This window comes from Telopea speciosissima, chromosome 9 (assembly GCF_018873765.1).
Source record: "Telopea speciosissima isolate NSW1024214 ecotype Mountain lineage chromosome 9, Tspe_v1, whole genome shotgun sequence".
In the NCBI taxonomy this organism is placed as follows: domain Eukaryota; kingdom Viridiplantae; phylum Streptophyta; class Magnoliopsida; order Proteales; family Proteaceae; genus Telopea; species Telopea speciosissima.
In genome coordinates this window covers 8275446-8299891 of record NC_057924.1, presented here as the reverse complement: position 1 = coordinate 8299891, position 24446 = coordinate 8275446, and the positions used below count along the sequence as shown (strand labels likewise).

The window sequence follows — 24446 nt, the reverse complement described above, 5'->3', positions numbered from 1 at the left end:
TGTTTCAAGAGTCTAATGGAGAGGTAGCAGAAAGATGAGAATTCAATACATGCAAGCAAAGCAATAGATTTTAAAACAAAGATGACATCTCCTGGCTCGATCATATATTACCTCCTTTCTGAATTTATAAGCCACAACACCATTACGTATATAAGCAGGAGTACAAAGAAGCCCCCATACATGTGCATGGAGAAAAACTGGAAAATATCATTAGCAAAAAGAATTCAAATTATAAATAAAGAAATGTATGTATTTGTGCAATGTATGTCTGTGACAAATGCTTTGTGAGGTTTTAGACCACGAAGTGTTCGGTTAGATACAAAAAATAATCATAAGCAATGTGTATATTGAAATCATGATCCCCTAAAATTATTCCAGTAGATAATAAACCTAAACTAAAGACCAATTTCCCAATAACAAGTGAAGCATTTTGTAGTGAATTATTCATCAACCACACTTCTTGAAAAATAAAATAAAAAAATACAAACTACTAGGGAAGATGAATCCGACAAAGAGGGTGGCAAAGAGACGATCAGAGACTCTGATACCATATAAGATTATAAGACTATTACATACAAGGAAATACACAGAACAAAATATTACAGCTAAAGTAATCTGAAAAAATTTTTTTTTGTTCTTTTAATGCTTGATATTTACAATAAAATTTTATCATTTGGTTTAGATCAATAATAATTGAAACAATTCTACAGAATTATTGGGTTTTCTTATTTACCCCAAAACTATAGGGTTGTGGACCACCCTACATAATTTGATCCCCATTCAGAGTGTCTTTGTTGTTCAACATTTTCTCCAATTTCCTTCCTTAATCCATGCACTTATTGATACTTTGACTCTACGAGGGATAGAGAAGAGGAAAGGGAGCAAAAGGCCAAATTGTTGACTAATTATTCACACAAATAGTTTTACTTTAACATTCTATGTCTAATGAGATAAGAAATAATGGTAGTTAGTGTTAAAATTTTATTATTATGGTGAGGTTAATTCATTTAAGTATCTTCATTAACTCAAAATTCAGTTCAACTCAATTGAGTCGTGTTCGTATAGAACATTCATCCAATTGAAACTTGGTGGGTGGAGGGAGAGTTGCATACATGTACGGTTTTAAGAATCGGGATTGGATCGGCTAAGGCTGATCCCAATTTTCACACTGCCGGAGAAGCCAATTCCCATTGCATTTATAGGGTTTAGGCTAATTCCAGATCAATTTTGATCTAATGGAAATCAGAATCGGTTGGACCTGATTCAAATCCTGAATCCACGTCTAATAACCTTGGTTGCATATTTAACTTGGATCAAAGAGTACTTCAAAAAACAACAAGTATCAACTTTTACTATCGGGCATTTATATTGAAATAAACATAACCTAAATTAGGATGAAGTCTAGATAAAATGCAAATTGCATGCGTAAACTTATTCCTTAAAATGTATATAAATCAAGGAGAAAGTTTTCCTTCACCATGCAGTGTAAGATCCGGCTCCTGTCCTTGGAGGGCATCGCCCATTGAGTGCCCAATGAGGCATCCGACGGTTGGGCTATGCCACACACATCCCGACGGTTGACTGGATGTTCATTGGGATGTGTGTGGCACAACCTAGCCGTCAGATGCCTCATTGGGCTCTCCACTCAGTGGAGAGGAGCCCAATCCCGCAATGTAAGGTTCACCACACCATCGTATTGAACCACTATAGGGTTTTAGCCTGTTCCCCTAAATAATCTCCTGCACGCAGCTAAAGCCCGACGGTGAATGGTAGATTCCCATTCACCGTGGCTTATAAGAAAACCTCAGTCCTAAATTAAAAAAGTACATACATATGCATTAAACTGGATAGAGGATTTATACCAACAAAAAAAAAAGGATAGAGGATAACACAAATTTTACAATTATAGGGACCTCAAACCCATAATGAGAGAGAGAGAGAGACGAACTCAGCAAGCAGTTCCATGATCTGTGCTTGATACTTCAAATGCATCATGGAGTTGAAGAGATGCTGCAATGTATCAACAACAAAAAAAAAAAGAAGCAGAAAATATCAATTTATGTGTCTGTGAGGTAAAAACACAAACACCTAATAAAAGGCGACACCGGCGGGTCTGGTGAAGAGAGTGTGAGATCAAAATCCATGGTTTTGCTGAGCTGATTACCTCATCATTCCTAAAGGCTCTGCAAACATAGACCAAGAAAATAAATTCGAATTAGTAACTACGTCGCTAGTAAAATTTTATAAATCCATTTTATACCCCTAAGTTTGTGTAAGAAAAATGACTTACGTTCCTTTTATCCGATAAGACTGACGAAGAAAACGGATCAAGAACTCCTCAAGGCTACTCGAAACATAAACATTTCAGAAAAAAAAAATCACTGCTAAAGAAGAATTATTATTATTATTATTATTATAGTACTAATTAGCTGCATGCACTTACCTTCCATTGCTACAAAAGCTGGTCAAGTTACCATCGGGGGAGAACATGATGACAGCAACATCGGTGTTACACAGAACAGATAACTCTGCAGCTTTCTTGATGATCCCATTCTTTCGTTTCGCGAAAGTTACTTGACGAGCAACTAGGCTGTCTAGTTTCTTGATCTTTAGCTTCGTACGGCCCATGATCTTGAAGATAATGAAAGGATAACACAAAAGAAAACAGAGGAAATTAAATGGAGGAAGAAGGTAGGAGGAGTGGACTTGTTTGTGAGCAGGGTAGCTGTGTTCATGCTTAATATATGGAAGAAGAACAGAATAAGAAACAAACATGAATTAAAAGCATTCAACGAGGGCTACAAGTGTAAGGGGAAATTCAGTTGGAATTTGTAACTTGGCTTAATTTCCTCGGCGGAGTTAAAAAAAAATATTTTGCATATATGGCAAGGACTAAGGACTTTTTGTGATTTTATGATTTGTAACAGAAACTGAAACTATCTAGAGTGGATTACTACTATTAGTTTAATGAAAGCAATTAAATCATAAATGCTCTGTAATCATGTCATTGGCAGTCTCAAAAGTCAAAATTTTCTGACTGTAACTGCAATATCTTTGAATAAAATCTATTGTCTTCAAATTTTGAAAGGAAATTGATTATTAATTTTGTTGGACTTTGGGATTGGAAATGTCTAGGAGTGTAGCTCCAGCGCTTAGACATATGATGGCGCCGGAATGATTGCCTCATCCCAGTGAGGCAGAAATCTTATCTATGTTGATGTTTTCTCACGCGTTTCCATTAGTCCCCACATATATTGGCACAGAGGCCATGCTCCTGGATAGAAAACTTTTTCCTAAAAAGTATATATAACAACAATAACAATAACAACAAACTCAATTTTATACCAATTAAATGGGGTCGGCTAAATGAATCCTTGCAAAACAAAGTAGGGAAAATTGAGGTGTACACATAATCAAAGAAATGAAACTAAGAGGAATGCAGAAATGAAGAAATGTGAGAAGAGAAGTTAGAAATCAGACTGAAAGAGTAAAGAGGCATAGTCCAAGAAGTTAGGCAAATTTCAGTTAAATGGGGTCGGCAACATGGATGCTTGCCCCTCCAATAGGCTCTATCTGTGGTTATACTTGGTACGAGACCCTAACTATGCATATCCTTCCTCACAACCTCTCTTATGGTCATTTTAGGACTACCCTAGCTCTTTTAGCTCCTTTAATCAGGATCAGGGCGTCCGCAAGCCTCCTATGTACGTACATGGCCAAACCATCTCAAACGACATTCTCGGAGTTTGTCATTGATCGAGACAACTCCCAAATCAGCTCTAATACGTTCAATCATTACTATATCTTTTCTAGTTTTTCCGCACATCCATCTTAACATCTTCATCTATGCTACATATAGCTTCTCTATATGATACTTCTTAACTGCCCAACATTCCGCCCTATACATCATAGTTGATCGGACAACAGTCCTATAGAACTTTACTTTATGATTTAAAGGAATACAACGGTCCCACAGTACTCCGGTAGCACCTCTCCACCTCATCCATCCCACCTTAATTCTCTGTAATACATCATCATCCATGTCACTTTCTTTATGTATGGTTGACCCCAGATATCTAAAATAGTCATTTTGCGGTATCTCTTTCTTCTCAATTTTTACCATCTCATTATCCATCATAGTTTGACTAAAGTTACACATCATATTCGTCTTAGATCTACTAATACTAAAGCTTCTTGTTTTCAGGGTTGATCTCCACGTCTCTAACTTAGCGTTAATCCTCAAAAGTATATAGCAAATACTTGATGGGGAAGGATTTCCCACAAATTCTCTAGCACAATTTTTTTGCATGTTATTAATTGGACTTCAGTGTGCCTTCCTGTTTACACCCTACTTCGGTCAACAGATTGATCCTATGTCAGTCAAAAGAAGACCGAATTTATAAGTGAGGTACCGGTCTTGAAGATATCGATCTGCATGGGAACTAACTGATATAAGTTCAGTCAACAATGGTGATCGGTCTCCATTCTTCGAGGTAGTTACAATAAGGAAGTTTGTTTAACCACCTAGTTAGTGGGTTAAGTGGACCAGAAACTGTCGAAAACTGCCAAAAACTGCCAATAATGCTTATAAAAGAATAGTCCAGTAACAAACGAGGGAGGTCCCAGGATCAACACAATAGTCCTTACATTTTTATTGTCTTTTATCTTTTACTCTTTAGGTCCCAACATCAACACAATAGTTCTTACATTTTTATTGTCTTTTATCTTTTACTTTTTAGGTCCCAGCATCAACACAATAGTCCTTACATTTTTATTGTCTTTTATCATTTACTTTTTAGGTGTAGATTTCTTTTATTGTATTTTATTTACTTTATCCTTTCAATTCCTTAGAATAGGTTTCTTTTCAAGCACAACCCTTTTATTTACTTTGACCTTTCAATTCCTTATAATAGATTTCCTTTCAAGCACATCACTTTATTATTTCCTTTTAGTTTTTACTCATAATTTTTAGCATAGTAACTCCGGTACATCTTCTTGACAATGCAATTTTCCTTTCATCATTAAAAATCCTTGGAGCAATTGAGGCATTAGAAAGATCTCATACTTTCTTGATTAGAAGTCAGATACGATCAAATCGGTCATCTCTCAAGTCCTTGCGACTCTGGCACGCTCGTGCATGTTCAACTCATATGACCAATCATGCAAGAGGTAGAAAATGTCGCCAACACTTCCAAAGAAAGAAGGGGACCTTGGTTTGAAAAGGGTGAAAGAAGTGAAAAAAGCTGACCTCCTGAAAATCCTTTGGAGGACAATAAAGAAGAAAGATGGTATGTGAGTCAATTAGATCTACACCAAATACCACAAGACTGACTCCACTTGGACTGTTTCCTTTGCCTCACATGTTTGTTGGACATGTAGGACAATCCTTAAGTTTATACCTTTTAGCTTTGGATGCAATAAAAAACACGAATGATGATGGAACCTCTACCTAGTTATGGCTTGATAATTGGCATTCATGTGGTGTCCTCCTCTTAGTATTTGGTGAGAGAATTAAATATGATGTGGGTTCTGATACAATGGCTTTGGTGTCCTCCATTATCTCTAATGGCTATTGAACTTCAGGTCCCCCTACTTCATTAGAACTTGCCCAGGTTTGGGACCAGCTGCAATCTATCCTAAGAAGACCTACTCTAAGCTAGTGGGGATCGATAATGTCCAATGGATTCTCTCCTTTTCAAAGTGCTTTACATTGTCCTCTACTTGGGAGCTAGTCTTGTCCAAAGGTAATTTTGTTCCTTGGTGGAAAGTTGTGTGGTTTAAACATCATGTCCCAAAACCATTTCTTTATCGAGTGTGGCTTTACTCGGGCCCTGCCTACTTGTAGGTATATAGACTTGTGGGGTCCTGACCCTCCCTCAGATGAGGAAGGGGAAAAAAGGTATTTATCTTTTGGGTTTGTGAGTCGCCACCTAGATAAGGGTCTAAGACCCATAAATATCTCTATCTTTTGGGAGTGAGAATGAACTCGAAATGGAAAGGCAATGATCAACCTAGAGGTTAGGTAAGTGTCAAGTATAGATTGGGAAGGGGTTAGGCATCCAGTCTGCCGGGTCAAAACCGGTCTTCCTAGACCTTGTGTGTTCCTACAAGTGTTGATGCATTTTACAAAGTTGTGGATTGCGTGCAACTTGTTGAATATCAAAAAGATCCCATTTTTGGGATTGTAATTGACTTGATGAGATTTTGGGGAAAATCTGCCCGCATGACGGGATATTTAGGGCAAACAGGGGAGGGAAATTCAGCAATATAATGAGACATTAGAAATAAGCGGGTGGAAAGTTTGGCAACGTAATGGCATATCAGGGGAAAACAAGGTATTTTTGGAAATGATCAGAATGACTCATATTCACCACAAAAGGAAAGCAAAAAGTAATGATTGTAAATACACGATGCACGCAGTCTACAAAAAATGTAGCCATCATCCTACAACCCTTTCCGAAGGCAGGGAATGTGATAAAATACACAACACACCCAACATTGTACATGAATTAAAGTACAATGTACACACTCTACAGGAATGTAACGACCAATGACATCACAAAATAGCGCAATGCCAATGCCTCAGCTTGTCTAATCGTATCATTAGTAATATATATATATATATATATAACCTAGCCGACCTCAAAATGCAGGGGTGAGGGTCAATTTATAGACCCTCCCCACGTCGCCTTTGGTACCATAGTAACCACCCTACTATGGTACCGCAATGACAGTGCCAAGTGGAACTGCCTTCCATTGACTGGATTTGTGGGATTTGGGCTGTTTCGCGTGATGAACTTCCGATCACAAGATCTTCTAATCCAATGGTCCTATTTTAGTGATTCAAGTGTCATTAAAAAGGGATTGAGATGAATAAAATGATGGTGTAAAAATTGGGTGGTGATTTGGCAAAGACTAGGCCCAAAGTTTGAGGTCCAAGGCCTATTTAGTTACGCGTTTAAAATAGCCAAATCATTTTGTGCTGATTTAAACGCAAACTACCTTCAAACATAGCGGAAAAAACGGTTTGAGATTAAAACTAACGGACTAGACTGACAATCATCATCTATTAAGAGTGCATTCTCATTTTGTTTCCCACATTAATCGATGTGAGATTAAAACTAACGGACTTATGTTGGGCCGGCCCTTACTATAAAATTAGTCATGCGAAGACTCCTTGTCCTAGTGGAAATAGGATTTATTTTTTGCGGTAATAAAGTTGAATTGGAAATAGAATTTGACAAGCTTGTATATATGTAAGGCGAGTCCCCTCATCCCCTCACACAAAGCTCTCTTCCTCGGACGCAGATCTCTCTCTCTCTCGTGCTGAAGTCTGCAATCACCACAACACTCAGCTTCAGCATGTTGTCTTTAGAAAAGTTGGAACATGAAGGAGGAGAAGAAGAAAGCAGCGGCGAGACACCGGATTTGGACGCTTTTCTGGACTTGCTCTATGAGAAGAGGTAACCTCACACTCCCTCATGAGGGGGGGGGGGAAAACAGGTTTTTGAAAATTACAGAGAATTGTTTTAACCCGGATTGCACAAATTCGAGTGTTTAAAACATTAAGGAGAGTATCATTTGATATGATTCAACTCTACTATCTTCTATTCCGGTGATACAAGAGAATGTATAGTGGTGTTGACAATTCCTTTTCCAACTTCTACAAGGATATTTCGATGAAATACAAACTGCCATACAAACAAATAAGTATTATACTACTGCCGCCGGTAATATTATATTTCCAAAACAGTCATATCTATTCTTTTCTTTTTGGGTGAATAGAACATATATTAATGAAAACAGTAGAATACAAATGAAAACAACTAAAAGAGGAGGATTAAAAAAAAACTAGGGGAGGGAGAAACAACAATCACAACAAAAAAAAGAGAGGATACCTAGTGCATGAGGCTCCTGCCAATGCAGGGTCTAGGAGAGGTAAAAACAACTGTTAGTTTCCCATATCTGTTCAATTGTACGTGACGAGGAGGTCCATCTTCTTTTATTCCTTTCCAAACAAGTATGATGATTAAGGCCCACCTCCATTCTCTGTGAATGCGAAGAAAAAAGCAAGTTACTAATTGTATTTGTGTTGTAATTAGGTCGTCATCCCTGGAACGTGGACTTGCTTACCTGGTAAAGCCATTTGCAAACAGGGTAGAGCTTGATTTTCTTACACACAAGTAAGACCCCAACATATATGAAAATATACCTTTAATATAGGATGGTTTTTCAAGCTAATTACCCAAATTTTGTATTGAACTGTTATGTTGTTTTTCTGTCTAATACAGAGGTGAGACAATTCTTGATAAATGCCTTTCTATTATGAAGAAAGGTTATGCTTCTCAAGTTTTAGCTTCCTGCATATTGGGAATGTTTTCATAAGGTCCTTCTTTATAGCTATCCCTTCCATCCACACATATACACATACTCACAAGCCTACATGAACATGTACATAAGCACATTGTTGGAATTAAGTAATTACAGAACTGCTGATATGCAGGTTTGCTTGCTCTAAGCATTGGTGAGAGCACACTGGTTAACATGGCTTTCAATGCATCAAGAACTCAATTATGTCACCTTGCTAACCACAAGGCTGTTGATGAAATCCGCATCTCGGTAAGATAATCTATATTTACTACTTTTTGATTTAGAACTCAAAACTTTCAATAGTCACCCTTTTTCTTTTTCCTTTTTTCATTTATTCAGGCACTGAAATCTCTGGTTCTTTTGACATTCAATGTTGGAAGTGATAAAGATACTTCTGATGTCCTAAATTTCCTCTGGAAAATTGGTACATACAATGAGGAAGATCACCTAGATGAGGTAACAATAGATTCCTACCAAGTGCAATGAAACTGATAACTGAAAATTGCTCATGGTTTCCTTTTGTCTTATAATTTTACAATGTGTCCTTATGCTTTGGAATGGAATTTCTTAAGGTATCTGAGGTTGTGAATCCAACTCCTAAAGTAAGAGCATTTGCATTTACTTGTTGGGCATTTCTTTTAACTACAGTAACCCAAGACTGGTTCGATCTCAATAGTTTGGACGAGTAAGTTGAAACCATTTCTCCATACATCCTCTAAATTTTTGTATGTGATTCAATTAGTATCAAACTGCATTTTAAGAGTTTAATTAACTTAAGTTGTGTCACTGGGTATAGAATCTTTATGACTTGGAGTGAGCTTCTGAAAAAGGACGATCAATTCATTCGCATTGCTATTGGAGAAGGGATTGCTGTTGTGTTTGAGAAAGTGAGCTCAAATGATACTGATTCGACTAGTGAAGAATCATGTTTCAACATTGTGAGTGGGAATTTTGTATCACAAAGTTCTTGTGATGACATTATTTCTCAGATGACAAATTTGGCTTATGAAACTAGTGGTAGAAGTACTTTGCGTACCTCCAAGAAAGACCTTAATAGCCAGAGAAGCTTCTTCAAAGAAGTATTGGAGTTTATAAATGTTAGTTGTTTTCTTTTCTCCCCTCATGGTGATGTGGATTTTGAAGTTTTTTTTGTTTTTTCTTTTTTTTTGGGGGGGGGGGGGGTTACTAGTTACTTGTGATTTAGATGTTCCAAGAAAAAGGGGGGGGGGAAAACTTGATAGCTTGGAATACTGTTAATGAGTTTAAAAAGCTTAGAAATTGATTGTGCAGGATGGATGTACACCATTGATGTCATTAAAGCTGTCTAAAACAGATGATCTCAAGTTCTCATCATGGGAAAAGATAGCTCAGGTAAATTCTGTGCTCTTAGTCTTAGCAATTTGCATGTTTAATCTCCATTCCTTATATTAAGACTAACACAATTGCCATGATCATTCTTAGGTCAATATGTTCAGGAATTGCCTAGGAGGTGGATTTCAATCTCATAAGCTGGTGGGTTTCTTCAGATCCTTCTTAAGAATGCAATTTCTCTTGAACTTGTTTGTCATTTAAGAAGAGAGAGAAAAATAAACATATAACTCACATTTCCAACATGCTAAAATTGCAGAGTAATCAATTTATCCAAACTGTTCTCAATTTCACCCCAAAATTTTCCAAGGAAGAGTTAACTCCTCAACAAAAAGTAAGCTTTTTCATTCCCTTAGTCCAATCACTAATTTAATGGATACCTATTTTGATTACATTTCTGCTTTTGTTTCTTCTCTTATTGTTAACTTATTATTCCCTTTTTGATTGATGCAGAGACACTACCAATCACCAAATTCGGTGACAAATAAAAATAGGACAAAGGAAATGAACAAGAGGAGATCAAATGTTCAGGTAATTATAAATTTTCCTGATAAAACCATTGGTGTTAATAGATATGTAGTTGATATTTATTGTCTCACTTTCCCCTTCTTTGTACAGGCAGCAAAACATCAGCACTACAATCAGCATATCGACGAGTAGCTGCGTAGTCATTTTGAGAGACTTAAATATAACTCATAAGATGGTTTATTACTGTAAAAAAAACACAGTAACTCAGATCATATAATTGCTGTATACGCCAGTCGTTCTGCTCATTGTTTATTTCATTGCTTGAATTTTTTAATAGGTTAAAACAATAAATTTCATTAATCAAATCAAACATGAATCTATTAAAGACGACCATGTATTGAACTTTTCTCTCTGTATAATGGCATATGGTTACACATAGAGCTGCAAATGTGTAAAGAGAAAGAGGATAAAACAGGAGCCAAAGATGCAGCATCAAACATGGATCCATCTTGAAGCATCATCTCATGTACTCTAATGCTATGGAAAATTTCAGAATGGGATGTTCTCACTCTAGGTGTGGCAAACCAAAACTGAATGTGGCCTAAGTTTATTTTAGACTTGGTAGGATTATAATCATGTGTAGGAGACTATTGATCTTTATCCCTGCGGTTACCTGCCCGGTTCAGTTCCTGAAATTCCTCTCATAGGGGTGGAAATGACCACCTTACCCCCTGCCCGAACATACTACCCAAGTGGGATCCACCCCCTCTTATTAGAGGCACTAGGGAACGGTACCGGGCAGAGAATCGGAGGAGATAATTTTCCAAGAGAGATTATAGCCATGGAAACACTACTTGAGTACATTTAAAGTATTTGGCATGTCATTCATAGGTCAATAAAAGTGGCCCTTAAAGGTTATAAGAGTTAGGCAGGGCTTGTTTATTCTGTCTCCCCAACCCGCAATTCACCTACATGAAGCCGGAATCTCTAGTAATTGCTGGTCAGCTATACGGCAATGAATTCGTTCAAGGGCCTTGTACACATCACTTCGTCACACCATGGGAGCTGGCCATGCCCGAAGTCATTACCTTATCAAAAAGGAGGGGTATGCCGAAGGCAAGGCTAGTGACTGGAGTGAAGTTGTAACAAGGTAGCCGTATTGGAAGATGCGGCTGGACCACCTCATTTTCAGGGAGAGCTAATGTTTGTTGGGTATTTTGGTTTGACACTGCTTCACACCCAAAAAGAAGTGAGCTACTTCTGAGCTAAGCTTAAAGATAGAAGTTTTCTTTCGTTTCTCTAACGATGAAGTAAGACCAAAGTCATGAGCTTATTATCCCAAGTCAGAACAAGTTGATAGGATCCCCCTTTTTACGTCCCCATGTCCTTCACGTGTGGCGAAATGGGGGCAAAAAAGGATGAGGTTTCTCTTGCTTTTGGCATAGTAGACCCCCAATGGGAGGACCTCTTGGGTATGGGAAAGTGTAGTGAGCTTAACTGAGTTTATGTTCATCCGAATCACAGCAAAACAATTACTTGTCTGTTGCATTAAACAATGCAATTAGTAAGATGGAATGAAATGTATACAATCCTCTATAAAAGGCAACAGTCAAAACCATGCCCTAATGGCTAAGGCAGTACAAAAACATTCTATTATTAACTATATAATACCTACAGTCCAACCCTCCCCCTCTTGGCCTCTTGTGCCTTCCTTGCCATAGAGTTCTTCATTCACATGAAAGGTGTGCTTAAAGCTTTAAAGCATGTGTTGATCTTTCTTTAGTAGTCATAAAATATTAGCTACATCATTGCTTTTGTACTTCATACTCCAAATCAGGAAAGTTTTGGTGCATTATCATTTGATATGGTGGTGCAGGTTTCTAGCCCATTTTTTAAGCTGGTTCTTTGCAATGCCTATAGAGATATCTTATATTTTATCATACCCGGATGGGTAAGGGGGCTAGGGAAGCTGGTTCTCCCTTAGCCCACTTTCTCAACCCTCTAATGAAGTGATCACCCATGTGTAACTTTGGACTCCATTAATGCAGATGATTTGTGTAATCCATTGATAACTGAACCTAGGCAGACCCGGTTCTGGTTTGGCGCCCGCCCATGGGGTAGTCGATTGGACCAGTTGGGTTGGCCATTTAAGGAGGTGGCCTTTCCCCTTTGGGTCTCTTCTCTTTGTATGTTTTCTAATTAGAGTGGAACACTGTGAGGAGGTGGGGACTGATTATATGTAGACATAATCAAGTCACCCTAAAACTGAATTGCATTCTTGCAACATTGATATCTCTTTCTCACTCTCAATCTTGTTCACTAAGTTACTAGTGTGTTCTATATGAGATTCCATATGTTCCCAATGATTTGCGGTGTGGAGTTCTCCGTGGAGAAGCCTTTCAAGATATCTAGAGATTGTAGAAAATCGTTAAAAATTCGTAAAACTTGTAACCAAATCCATACTAGATCCTTCCGCTGCGTTTCCATCTCCGTTCAAGTAACACCCTAATTAATGGATGCTGATTTATTTACACCCATCAATGAATGAAATGATATATCTTTATCATCAAATCAAAATCAAGGGTAGATAGTCATCCATCAGATTGATAGTCCATAACCCACCTAACCTGAGGTGATTGATCTATTCCAAATGAAATAAATGAATGACTCCACCACCTATTGAAAGACAAGGGGTACACATCAGTGGTTTTGAAGAAAAAGATATCCATTTTTGTTTCATTAGGTACAATTAAGGAAATTCTTTCTCCATAGACAGTATCTAATCTTTTCAATGGATGTAGTGTAAAGCAATGTGTTTTCAGTAGCTACAAAAAATAAAAAGATTTAAGGTTGGAGCATCACTGCATTGTGAAGGAGAGAATAAGACATAAGCCTCATTGAAGCTTTCACTTTGGACTTCTTGAAGAGGAATTATTGACGAAGAAGTTTCTTAAAAAGCATACGATGAAAGAAAGGGACTCTGAGAATTTAGCCCATCACCAAACAAGAATGGAAGTTCCACCAACTGTGTATGGAACCCAAGCAAAAGGACCACCTCCACCTTACCCACGTGAGTGAAATTCCTTCTCTTCCTTGCTACTCTATGGAGGCAGGGTTTTAGTAATCGTTATTGGTCTATTGATCCAGATGGGTTTATATAGGTTTGGATAAGACAGATTTACCCCTGTATTCTTAAAAAAAAAAGTAGATTTTTTTTTATTACATTTTTACCCTTGTTCTGCACTGTACCGATATGGATCAGTCAGGAATCAATATCGTTCTCCACCAATACCGATCCGACACCGATTCCTCAAACCGTGTGTGAAGGAAAACATTGTTATAAAAATTAGAGAGATTTAGTAGAAGCTGAGCCTGCCCACCCTCCATTTCTTGGATGGACAAAATCTATGGGAAAGAATGAGTAAATCTTGAGATGTTGGGTTCGTTTGGCAACACTATGCCTAGTGAAGTATAATGCTTAACTAATGTTTTTGTTTTTTCTTATCATAACACTTAACTATTTGCTATTTGGTAATTTGGCAGTAAGGGTGTCAATGTGTATTGACTATTGAGTACCAAAACTGTTTTCGTACTGAATTATAGATACCGAACCATATCGAATAAATTCGTTACGGCATCAATATGCGAAATATGTATCGAGTCGGTCTTCAGTATGATATGGGTCATAATACTAAACATACATCATATTGAACCGATACCGTACTGAAATACCTATTTTAATTTGTATCAAATAATACCGAACCGATTCAGTACGGTATCAGTATGGGGCATATGTGTAGTGTACCGAATCCAAACCGTACCGACTGACATCCATATTTGACAGTACATGGGTTAGTGCATGTGATAGAAGATCCCACATACATCTCAATGACCAAATTTTAATTCAAAAATAAGGAAAATTGTAAGTAAAATTACCAAAATGTCATCAATGAATATAAAATACAAAAATGACATCTTTTGTAATTTTAGCTACTTCCTCTACTTATTTTAAGCTGAAATTGTATCAATGACATGTTACTTGGTCTTCTATCACATAAATGTCCCTATACCATGGAACAAAAACTCGATTGAAACCTGTCAAAACCACCGAGTTAACTCGGTTTCCCAGGTTGCCGAGACAAGTTGAAGGGGGATTTTATAAAATCTCTGGATTCGACCGGGTTTCAATGGTTTCGACTGGTTTCGACCATATTTAAGTGGTTTCGATGTATATGCCCATCGAAACCAGGGGAAACTTGACTCGAAACTAGGATAGACTGGTATTTATGCCAGAAACTGTTAGAAACCAGGACAGACACTTAGTTATGTCTAATATCATTTAATGTATTTGTATTGATTTTGTATTTGTATTGTTCTTATATTTGTATTTCATTTATTGTATTTGTATTGTTTTTGTATTTGTATTTCATTTACATAAGATATTATTCATAAATAAGCAAATACCACCTACTTGAATCCAATAAAAATATTTAAAAAATCAAATTTCAAAAAGAGAAAAAGTCAAACCCCCGATTCAAGAACAAAAATTAGATTTTCAACGGTAGGTGGAATTTTCAACTTTCTAATGCTGGGGTTTTTCTCAAATCAAAAAATTTCATAAATCTTAATATGGTAAAACATTGTTAAAAACCAAAAAGAGCGGTAAATTATTCATTTGTTTTGATGTTCAAAAAAATATTTTCATTTAGAACGATTTTGATAGCATTTGTGCACACCAAATTAAGTTTAACTGGCACATAACTCCTTCAATATAAATCAGATTTAATAAATCTTGGACTTATTGGAAAGCTATCAAAACAAAGCTTTCTAACAAATCCATGATTGCTTAAATCTAATTTATATTGAAGGAATTATGTTCCGATCAAACTTTATTTGATACCATGCCCAAGAATAATATTTAGTATCAAACTTGGATCAAAACCACAAGTAATATTTTTAGCGTTCTCGATATGAAACTAATGCATGGATTGAGTTTAAAATGTCAAAAATAGGCAGCATAACAAGAATCAGGGCAAAAAATAACTTTAGGGTCTCGAAACCAAGATTCGAGTTAGCCTGGAGAAAGTCCCAAGTTTCGACCAAGATATGGTCGAAACCGAGACGAACTCGTTTTTTAGCTAGTCGAAACCCGAGTTTTAGAACCTTGGTCCATACAAGGATTGGTCCGATCCGAATTGGCTTGAATCTGCCGATCCGATCCCATTTTTTCACCTTATGTGGGCATGCAAGGGTATTTCAGTCACTGAACGTTATTAACCCGGCCGAGTTTGAAACCTTTTTTTATTGTAGAAATGGGGTCAATTTCGGAAATATAATAATGGGTTTGGGGGTAGTTCAGGCACTAAATATTGTCTCAAGAATAACGAATTCCTAACAGTACCGCCACATTCCCCCAATTCAAAAAAATTCAAAAAACTATCCCTCTCTCCTGAGTTCCGTCTCCCGACTCCCGAGTCTTTGGTTTGATGGTTGTTCCCCTGCAATCGCTAACCACAGTTAAGCCAAAACCTCAAGAAAACCATAGAAAGAAAAAGACAGAAACCAAGCACAGCGAGAAGGATTGAGAGCGAGAGACGCAGACGCTTCGTAGATTTTAAAACAATTTTGTTCTTTCTTTATTAGTTTTAAATTTCAATATTTTTTGTTCAGTTCTTCGTTTCGCTGGTCGTTTTAGGCAAATTTCTTCCTGTTCGTAAAAGTAACGGCTACGATCTCCTTCTAGCTTCATTTACAATCCATATGGTCCCACAAGAACCAAATCGATAGTTCCATCTCTAAATTTTCTCTTCTCCTCTCTGCTTCAAAATGGGAACGAGAAGCCAGAACAAGCCCCCTCTCAGCAGCGCACCTCCTAGCAGTCCTTCAAATGTAAGGTTTGGTTTGCCCCTATTTTTCCCACTTCTGTTTCTAGGGTTTGAGGTTTTCTCATCAAATTTATTCTACAAACCAAGTTTTTCTTTACTAGTCTGGGGTTTTGATTCATTCCCTGACCTAATTAGTTTGTTGACAGAGGAAAGATAACATTGATGAGATCCCAATAGACAAACGTCGGAGGGTTGGATCTGGAAAGATGGTAGGACCGGCGAATAGTGGTCGCACTCGTCAAGCTTTCTCTGTAGTGAATGCTGGTCAAGATCTTGCTACAGCCGGTGATCCGGCTAGTACTGCTAGCTCTGAATGTGGCGGCATTGAATTTACATTAGAGGATGTAGAAGCAATACTCAATGAGAAGATGAAAGGGAAGACAAAATTTGATTACAAGGTAGATCTAAATCATTTAGTTGTTTGCTTTACTTCTTAATGAATTTGCAAATTACCTTACCATTTTTTGGTTTTTGCAGGGAAAATGTGAACAGATGACTGAGTATGTCAAAAAGCTGCGCCTTTGTCTCAAATGGTTCCTAGAACGTGAGGATAACCATGTCTTAGAGCATGAGAAGCTTAAGAATATGGTAGAATCTACTGAGAAAGAGCGTACTGAACTTGGTAATTTTGGTGCCTTTCATTTTATTAGTGTTGGATAAAATTCTCATTTTATATGGACTCATGTTGCTCAAACCTGTTTTTAGAGATGCAAATGAAAAGCAAAGAAGAAGAATCCAACAGTATTATTGCAGAACTTAGGAAAAATTACGCTTCTTTAGAGGCCAAATGTACTAAGGAAGAAGCAGATAAGTTGGTAAGATTAGTTCTATTTATTATGTTATCCTTATAAAAGAATTGCCTTATTTTTTGTGTTAATTTCATTTGCTTGTTCTTGCTGTGATCAATATTTGATTTTTTAAATATATTTCTGTAGGCTGCAATTAATTCTCATAGACGAGAAAAGGATGCTAGAGTGTCTGCTGAAAGTGCACAAGCTTCTCTGTCAAACGAGCTCAAAAAGACTCGTGAAGAGCTGTCCAGTGCTAATCAAAAGGTAGTGCAGAGGCTGTATTTCCAATTGATTAATTTTTCACCAAAAAATACCCTGATATTACAATGATGGTTCGGCAGATATCAGCTGTTAATGAAATGTACAAGCGATTGCAAGAATATAACACAAGCTTACAACAATACAACAGCAAACTGCAGACAGAGGTCGCATCAGCCAATGAAACCCTTAAGCGTGTCGAAAAGGAAAAGTCTGCAATTGTAGAGAATCTAAGCACCTTAAGGGGTCACTATAATTCATTGCAGGATCAATTGACTTATTCCAGAGTAAGTCCCTATGTATGGTTCAATGTGCATTTACTGTCATATGTACATCTATTTTGCACATTTATATGTTCCTTTCCCCTTGTTTACTTAACACATAAGTAGCAATTAAGTATTTTTTATACTTATCTTGAATCTTCGCTAGTTTTCAAATGGGGGTCATATGAGGTTCTCTTACTAGCTTCTTGGGAGCAGCGGGATATCTAATATAGCACAATTTTGTGTTGAAAGATAATGTGTTGGGTAGGTTGGAATGCCTAAGTTTGGTATGTATGACAGTAATCCTTTGCAACACTGTATTCTTTGATTAAAACTTTTGCAACTGTATCTCTTCATAGCCATCTGCTTCTGACTCTAACTGTACCGAGTTTACCACATCACCACAATTGCTGTCACAAAATTTTGTCCCAGTTATGAGATCATAGAGACTGCTAAAGGGCAGTAGGAGTCTCTGATAGTGAGGCCTTCAATGAGGCAAAGGAATCAAAAAATGACTACTTGGTGTCCACTGTTCTGTTCACATTATGGGTTTCATTGCGAGTGTGTTTACTTTTGGCTTCCAGTCCAAAGGTTTAAGTTATCTAGATGGGTTTTCATTTGGGAAGCTTTGGAAGTTTTAAATTTTCTTTAGTTTTATTTATAATTTTGACCTTTTTATAAATGAGAAAAAAATCTATAACAAGCGGATAACAGTGCAACGCAAAGAACTATTTCCAATTTTTACTTGGAAAGTGACAATGTTGGGTATTTAAGGGAGGGAGGGCAAGTGCAAGTGCAACACAAAACAAGAGGGGGGAGGTGCTGATTGGCTTTCGTACATAGATTGCATAAACATCAATGGGTCTGCAACATGTGCTTCCTATTTATATATAGATATAGTGCGGTAGTTAATTGTCATTTGATTGATACGTGGTGAGTCTCACTAAGTCAATAACTAGCATGGATTGGAGATGTTAGTATTTTATTGAAGGAACATATCTTTAATGTAGAAGACAGCTATCGTAGCAACCTCCACACCCCCCCCCCCCCCAACACACACACACACAAAAAACCCCTCTTGAGTTCTAAGTCTTTGGTCGTGGACCTGAAATATGGATCTGTTAAAAGTAAACTCATATAGGATAAAGGGTTAATCAGCATATTCTAGATAATAAATGTACTAGAGGAAATAATAAGAGGAACATATTTTTGCCTAAATTTGATAGGTGACTCATGTGACTTTTTTTCCAGGCTTCACAGGAAGAAGCTATCAAACAAAAAGAAGCATTGGTGAATGAAGTGGGTTCCCTCAGAGGAGAGCTCCAACAAGTGAGGGATGATCGTGATCGTCAACTATTGCAGGTGCAGACACTATCAGTTGAGGTAGTAAAGTACCAAGAGAGTACAGGGAAATCATCTGCCGAGTTGGATAACATGATGATAAAATCTAGTGCTTTGGAGGTTTGTTGGTACCTTTTTATTTCATGGCACAACATCAGATCCTTGTAATGGTAAACCAAAGCATGTTGGTTTCTTTTACAGGATACATGCTCTTCACAGAGAGATCAAATACAGATACTGCAGCACCAGTTAGCAGCTGCAAATGAGAAACTGCAGGTGATATCATTTTGAATGATATTTTGCATATAAGTGGTTCGTCTCTTGGAGACGAATTTTTGTTGAGTTAATGCTGATTGTTTACCAACATTTTCTGTGCCTAGAGAGTCGATATGTCAGCCTTGCAGACAAGGACTGAATTTGAAGAGCAAAAGAAAATGGTTGAAGATTTAAACAATCGTCTAGCAGATGCTGAGCTTCAAATTATTGAAGCAGACAAGCTACGCAAAAAATTGCACAACACCATTCTGGTAATACTCTTGTAAATGCAATCACAATGGCTCCCCTCCCCGTGGACCCCTTCTGCATCTTTTTACTGAACTTTGTAAACTGGGCAGGAACTAAAAGGGAATATCAGGGTCTTCTGCAGAGTGCGACCCTTCTTGCCGGAAGATGGTGCTAGATCAGACATGGCTGTTATTTCTTATCCTACTTCAACAGAAGCCCTTGGAAGGGGCATTGATGTAGTGCAAAACGGTAGATTCTATTATGTCCAGTTCACACCCTATAGATTGAAGTGGTTCATTGTTTTCCCCCTCCCCCTGTAGAAGGTTTAATTCTTCGGCTGTGCCTCATGTAGGCCTAATCAAAATTGAATTTCAAATACTCGGCAGGGCAAAAACATCCTTTTACATTTGATCAAGTATTCACTCATGAGGCATCGCAACAGGATGTTTTTGTGGAAATTTCACAGCTAGTGCAAAGTGCCCTAGATGGCTATAAGGTAATTCGTTGTGATTTTTCATTTCCCTCATTGCTTAACTGTTCTTTATTTTTTCTATTTGCTCATGCTTATTTATGGCTTTCATTTTTCATCGATAATACTCTAATTTGTTAATTCATAACTGTAGTTATGAACTATGATATCATTTGTCTACTTGGTCTATGGTCATGGCCCTGTGCTTGTGATGGCATATGTTTTGGAAATTTCTTATTTAATTGGTGGAATTAATTTTATGTTATTTTGAGTTGCTTCTTGCAACTCCAAATCAGGGAACACCAAGAGGTGCTATTGTAGACCCCAATTGAGTGATAGCTTTGGTTCATTGTCAGGTTTGCATTTTTGCCTATGGTCAGACTGGTTCTGGTAAGACTTATACCATGATGGGGAATCCAGAAGCTGCAGAGCAGAAAGGGCTAATACCTCAATCTTTGGAACAGATATTTCAAATAAGCCAGTCACTCATATCCCAGGGATGGAGATACAAAATGCAGGTTAGTTAAATAGTTGTAAAGTCTTGCTGGTAGTATGCATACTCTTGATTTGTTTATATGCCTCTATGGCAAGTTGTTAATTATTTTATTTTTCTTTTTTGTAGGCCTCAATGTTGGAGATATACAATGAGACAATCCGTGATCTGCTTTCAACTAATCGATCCAATGGTCCAGACATTTCACGGGCAGACAATGGTGTAGCTGGAAAGCAGTATGCAATTAAACATGATGCAAATGGCAACACATATGTCTCTGATCTTACAATTGTTGATGTCTGTAGCATCACCGAGATATCCTCTCTTCTAAGGCAGGCAGCACAGAACAGGTAAATGAGTTAAGAAGTATTTTTTCTGTTAGTATAATTTTCTCTTTATGGGTTTTTGAATGCTTTGTTCCATATATGATGTTTCTCTCTAATTTTTTTTTTCATTAAAATGACCATGTAATTTGAGTATAAATTAGTAGAAGTTTGACGTGACAAGTTGTGGATGTTTTTTAATATTTTAGGTCTGTGGGCAAGACCCAAATGAATGAGCAATCTTCCAGAAGTCATTTTGTATTCACCTTACGGATATCTGGTGTTAATGAGGTACACACCCATCCATTGATTAACTCCACAGGTTAAGCACTTCCATAAACTAACAGTATTCCATGGTTTGCTAGAGTACGGAACAACAAGTTCAAGGTGTACTCAACCTTATTGATCTTGCTGGAAGCGAAAGACTTTCTAAGAGTGGATCAACGGGGGACCGACTCAAAGAAACTCAGGTGATTATTGCATTTCTTTATTTTCTTTTCCTAATGTACTTTTTTTGGGTTTTTCTTCTCAAAGTTGAATTTCTAATTCCATTACAACAATAAACAGGCCATCAACTTAAGTTTAAAATGCTTAAGTGATGTCATATTTTCCCTTGCTAAGAAGGAGGACCATATACCTTTCAGAAATTCGAAGCTTACTTATCTTCTTCAGGTAATTATGAAATTTGTCTCAAATTAGGGATCCTAGATTTATGAAGTGTGATTTTGATATTTCATTTTAAGTTGATTTTTCTGTTTATTTTTGTTAAAATGTAGTATTTTCTTCCTTACATTACATTGAAGCTCTTTTCATCCTAGAATAAACCCAGAAGTTTTTATAAAAAGTGTCATGCAGCTCAGATTTCATTGAGAACTTGTGTTTGCATCGAGAATTACAATGCAACAACACTTTGTTTTGTCTCTTCAATCTTGTTATCTTGAAACTTTAAGGTGATGGGCTTGTTATGATATTTTGAAGAGGAATACTGGCACCGTGGTTCTGAGAAGCCTATTTACTTGTAGGTTGCTTTGTAGCTCTAATGTGCTAAACTGGCCTCAATGATCATATCTGATCTGTCATCTACTGTATTATTTTATAAAAGAGTAAGGGAAAAAGAAGTATTTTCAGCATGTGAATTTTAGATCATACTGATCCTTTCTTTGTGTGTGTGCGTGGGGGGGGGGGGATCCGTTTGATGAATAAGTTTGACCATAAGCATGGAAAAATAATAAATGATTGCTTCACTATGTCTTGATACTAGTATTTGGCATATTTCATTGCCTTCTCAGTGAAACAATGATATGCATGCAATTGAAGGTCCTGATCTTCACTCTCTAAATTATGTTGCTTTGGAATATAATCTATGCTATTGTATTGCATTTTTTAACTTCTGGACCATTAGGCAATTCTTGATCTTTTTTTACATTCATTGTTAAACAGCCTTGCTTAGGGGGGGACTCCAAGACTCTGATGTTTGTCAACATCTCACCCAGTCCATCATCAGTGGGAGAGTCACTTTGTTCTCTTCGATTTGCTGCCAGAGTTAATGCTTGTGAGATTGGGATTCCCCGGCGTCAGACTAATATGCGACCTTTAGATTCTCGCTTGAGTTATGGTTGAAGGTGGTACTGGTTCATTCTTCCATCCTTTGTTGGGTGAATATAAATTATTGTAGGCGAAACAGTAGGTCTTTCTAACTGATTGTAATCTGTATAGTGAAGCATTATGTTTGTATCAGTAAATGAGGGTGTCTTGTTGAGTGATCATATCTGTATTCTAAGAGTTCTTAGTTCTTTTTTAGTATCTGCTCTTTGGTATATCCTTTTTTTTTCACCTTATAAAGATATGTGATTGGTTCAATGTAATTCAGCAACTATATTTGAAGCTTTGGGCCTCTCTGTTATCCCTGGAGTTGATTTCAGGACTCCAGCTTTGTATTTGCATCATATTTGATTAAATGCTCATCCTATTTGGAGATAAATTGTATGAGAAATCTTTGCATTCCATTGCTCATAGAGTGCCTTTTAAGTGTTCATCTTAAAAATATTTGGTCTTATCATACAATGAATGAATTCTGTCCCTTGATGCAATGCACATTATTTGTTGTTTGCTCTCTTCAAATTGGTTGCAATCATTTAATTATATTTATAACATTGTATTAGGATCCTGTGCTGGAAAAATCGGCTAGAATATTCCATAATTGACACTTAAACAGGTTGAGCATGTACAAATTTCAAGGGTATATAGGCCCCACCTTGCTTATTCAGATGTCAAGTTTCAATCTATATGTAAGTTATTTATGCATCACAATAGAAATTGAAAATAATAAGAGTTCCATTTACAAATTCTAGTCCCTTGCAAATAAATATAAGGGAAAAAATGTAGAACATCCAACAGTTAAGCAAGTGTGTAACCTATTATGCTTTCTATTCATGCAACAGTTATTACAGTTGGGTAAGGAAACAGGATACAAGAAGTGGTGCAATGGTGCATATGGTGAAATATGTCCTAAAGTTAAGTTAGGTGTAAATTTTTTTGAATGTAGTTGATCAAATGTCAAGTTTCAGTTTGATTTTATTTGTCATATGGCAAAGCAAACCATTTAGAAACTTAGGATTGTAAGAGTCGAACAGGACTCTACTGGGGTGCCGGTTGGTGCAAGGGTGGGGGGGTGTATGTTTGAATTAGTCTGAAATTTGACACTAGTAAATCCAAACCTTCCCCTGTATATCAAATGCTTTGATTGAATGAATATGAAAATTTCCATGTGGTAGAATTAGGTGTGTACTTGAAGTGGATTTCATCATATCTGGGTTAATGCTCAGCCATCCTATTCAGAAATAGAGGTAACCCATTATTTCATACTTAATTCTGATGCTTCCCTTTAAAAAAAACAGAGGTGGAATTGGGTTTATAACTAGAGACAGCAGTGGGGCTTCCATCTCCGTAGTTTCAGAGCCATTAGTCTTTTCATCGGTGATCCAGGGGGGAGTGTTGCATCTGGTCTGGTCTGCTACAAGGAATTTCTGAAAGCTTGGATAACCTTTGGTAGAGTCAGACTGCAAGGATTTGAGTGACTACCTCACCACAAGCAGCTCCTCCCCCAACCTGGAAGTATTACTGTCATTCAAGATATCAAATACATTTTTCTTTATCTCATGTTCTTTTCATCACATTTCCAGAGAGATTAACAGCATAGCTGACTCTCTGCCAGGAAGATTGGGTCCTTAGCATGCAGGAGTCTGATCTTTGTAATCAAGACTCCTTGCATTGGTTGTGTTTTAATGAATAGATTCCTTTCTACCAAAAATTAAAAAAAAAAAGCCCTGTAACTAGGGTCTCGTATGAAGTACATTGAACTACAAATAAATTGACATGCTTACAAAATTTGAAAGAAAATACAGTGAAAAGGATGGATGGAGTCTAGTGGTATGGGTGCGTTTTTTATTTTTAATTGAAGAGGGGGAGTGTAGTTCTTGCATCTTAAAATTTTCTATTGGTCGACAAATCCAAACCATGGAAAGGGAAGACACCATGTCTTGATCAAATGTCAAATTAAATTTTAAGTCCCTTACCATATATATATATATATTTTTGGTAATAGTCCCTTAGCATATGACCCACTCTATATTGAATAATATTCTAGGGTTGGCGTTCTTTGTGGGGGAGCGTGTCTCCTATGCATGTGGGAATCAATGAGAGCATACACGTTGGCATCATGAGGGCGGGGCGATCATTTCGTCACCTTTGTGCCTAGGGATAGCCGGTACATTTCTCATGGAGAACTTTTCTCTAATTTTCTATTATAGCTCCAATTGGTTTTAAGGAATTGGGAAAGAGAAATATTTGTATTTCCTATAAAATATACTTAGCAATCAAACACTGTTGGCTGAAAGGGAAATTGAAGAGAAGG

The 24446-nt window shown here is 37.1% G+C and overlaps 2 protein-coding genes across 4 annotated transcripts; both read left to right on the top strand.

The window, feature by feature from the left end:
- Nucleotides 1-7362: 7362 nt before the first annotated feature.
- On the top strand, nt 7363-10398 carry LOC122638598. The gene is made up of 12 exons (XM_043831463.1): nt 7363-7463; nt 8103-8183; nt 8292-8335; nt 8504-8619; nt 8710-8826; nt 8943-9055; nt 9167-9467; nt 9661-9741; nt 9832-9882; nt 9998-10072; nt 10192-10269; nt 10357-10398. The coding sequence occupies exons 1-12, from the start codon at nt 7363-7365 to the stop codon at nt 10396-10398; spliced, it is 1200 nt and encodes a 399-aa protein (XP_043687398.1).
- A 5479-nt stretch (nt 10399-15877) lies between these two features.
- LOC122640775 (kinesin-like protein KIN-14C) lies at nt 15878-22508 on the top strand. 3 transcript variants are annotated; one of them, XM_043834024.1, is made up of 18 exons: nt 15878-16095; nt 16238-16489; nt 16569-16713; nt 16797-16906; nt 17027-17146; nt 17224-17319; nt 17419-17427; nt 18655-18864; nt 18946-19020; nt 19125-19271; nt 19359-19497; nt 19635-19744; nt 20074-20235; nt 20340-20560; nt 20743-20824; nt 20899-21003; nt 21101-21205; nt 21974-22508. In XM_043834024.1, the coding sequence occupies exons 1-18, from the start codon at nt 16033-16035 to the stop codon at nt 22151-22153; spliced, it is 2331 nt and encodes a 776-aa protein (XP_043689959.1). In that variant the 5' UTR covers nt 15878-16032; the 3' UTR covers nt 22154-22508. The 3 variants fall into 3 exon arrangements, with proteins under 3 accessions (XP_043689959.1, XP_043689958.1, XP_043689960.1); XM_043834023.1 differs by having other exon boundaries at nt 15879-16095; nt 17224-17427; XM_043834025.1 differs by having other exon boundaries at nt 15880-16100; nt 17224-17427.
- Nucleotides 22509-24446: the final 1938 nt, after the last annotated feature.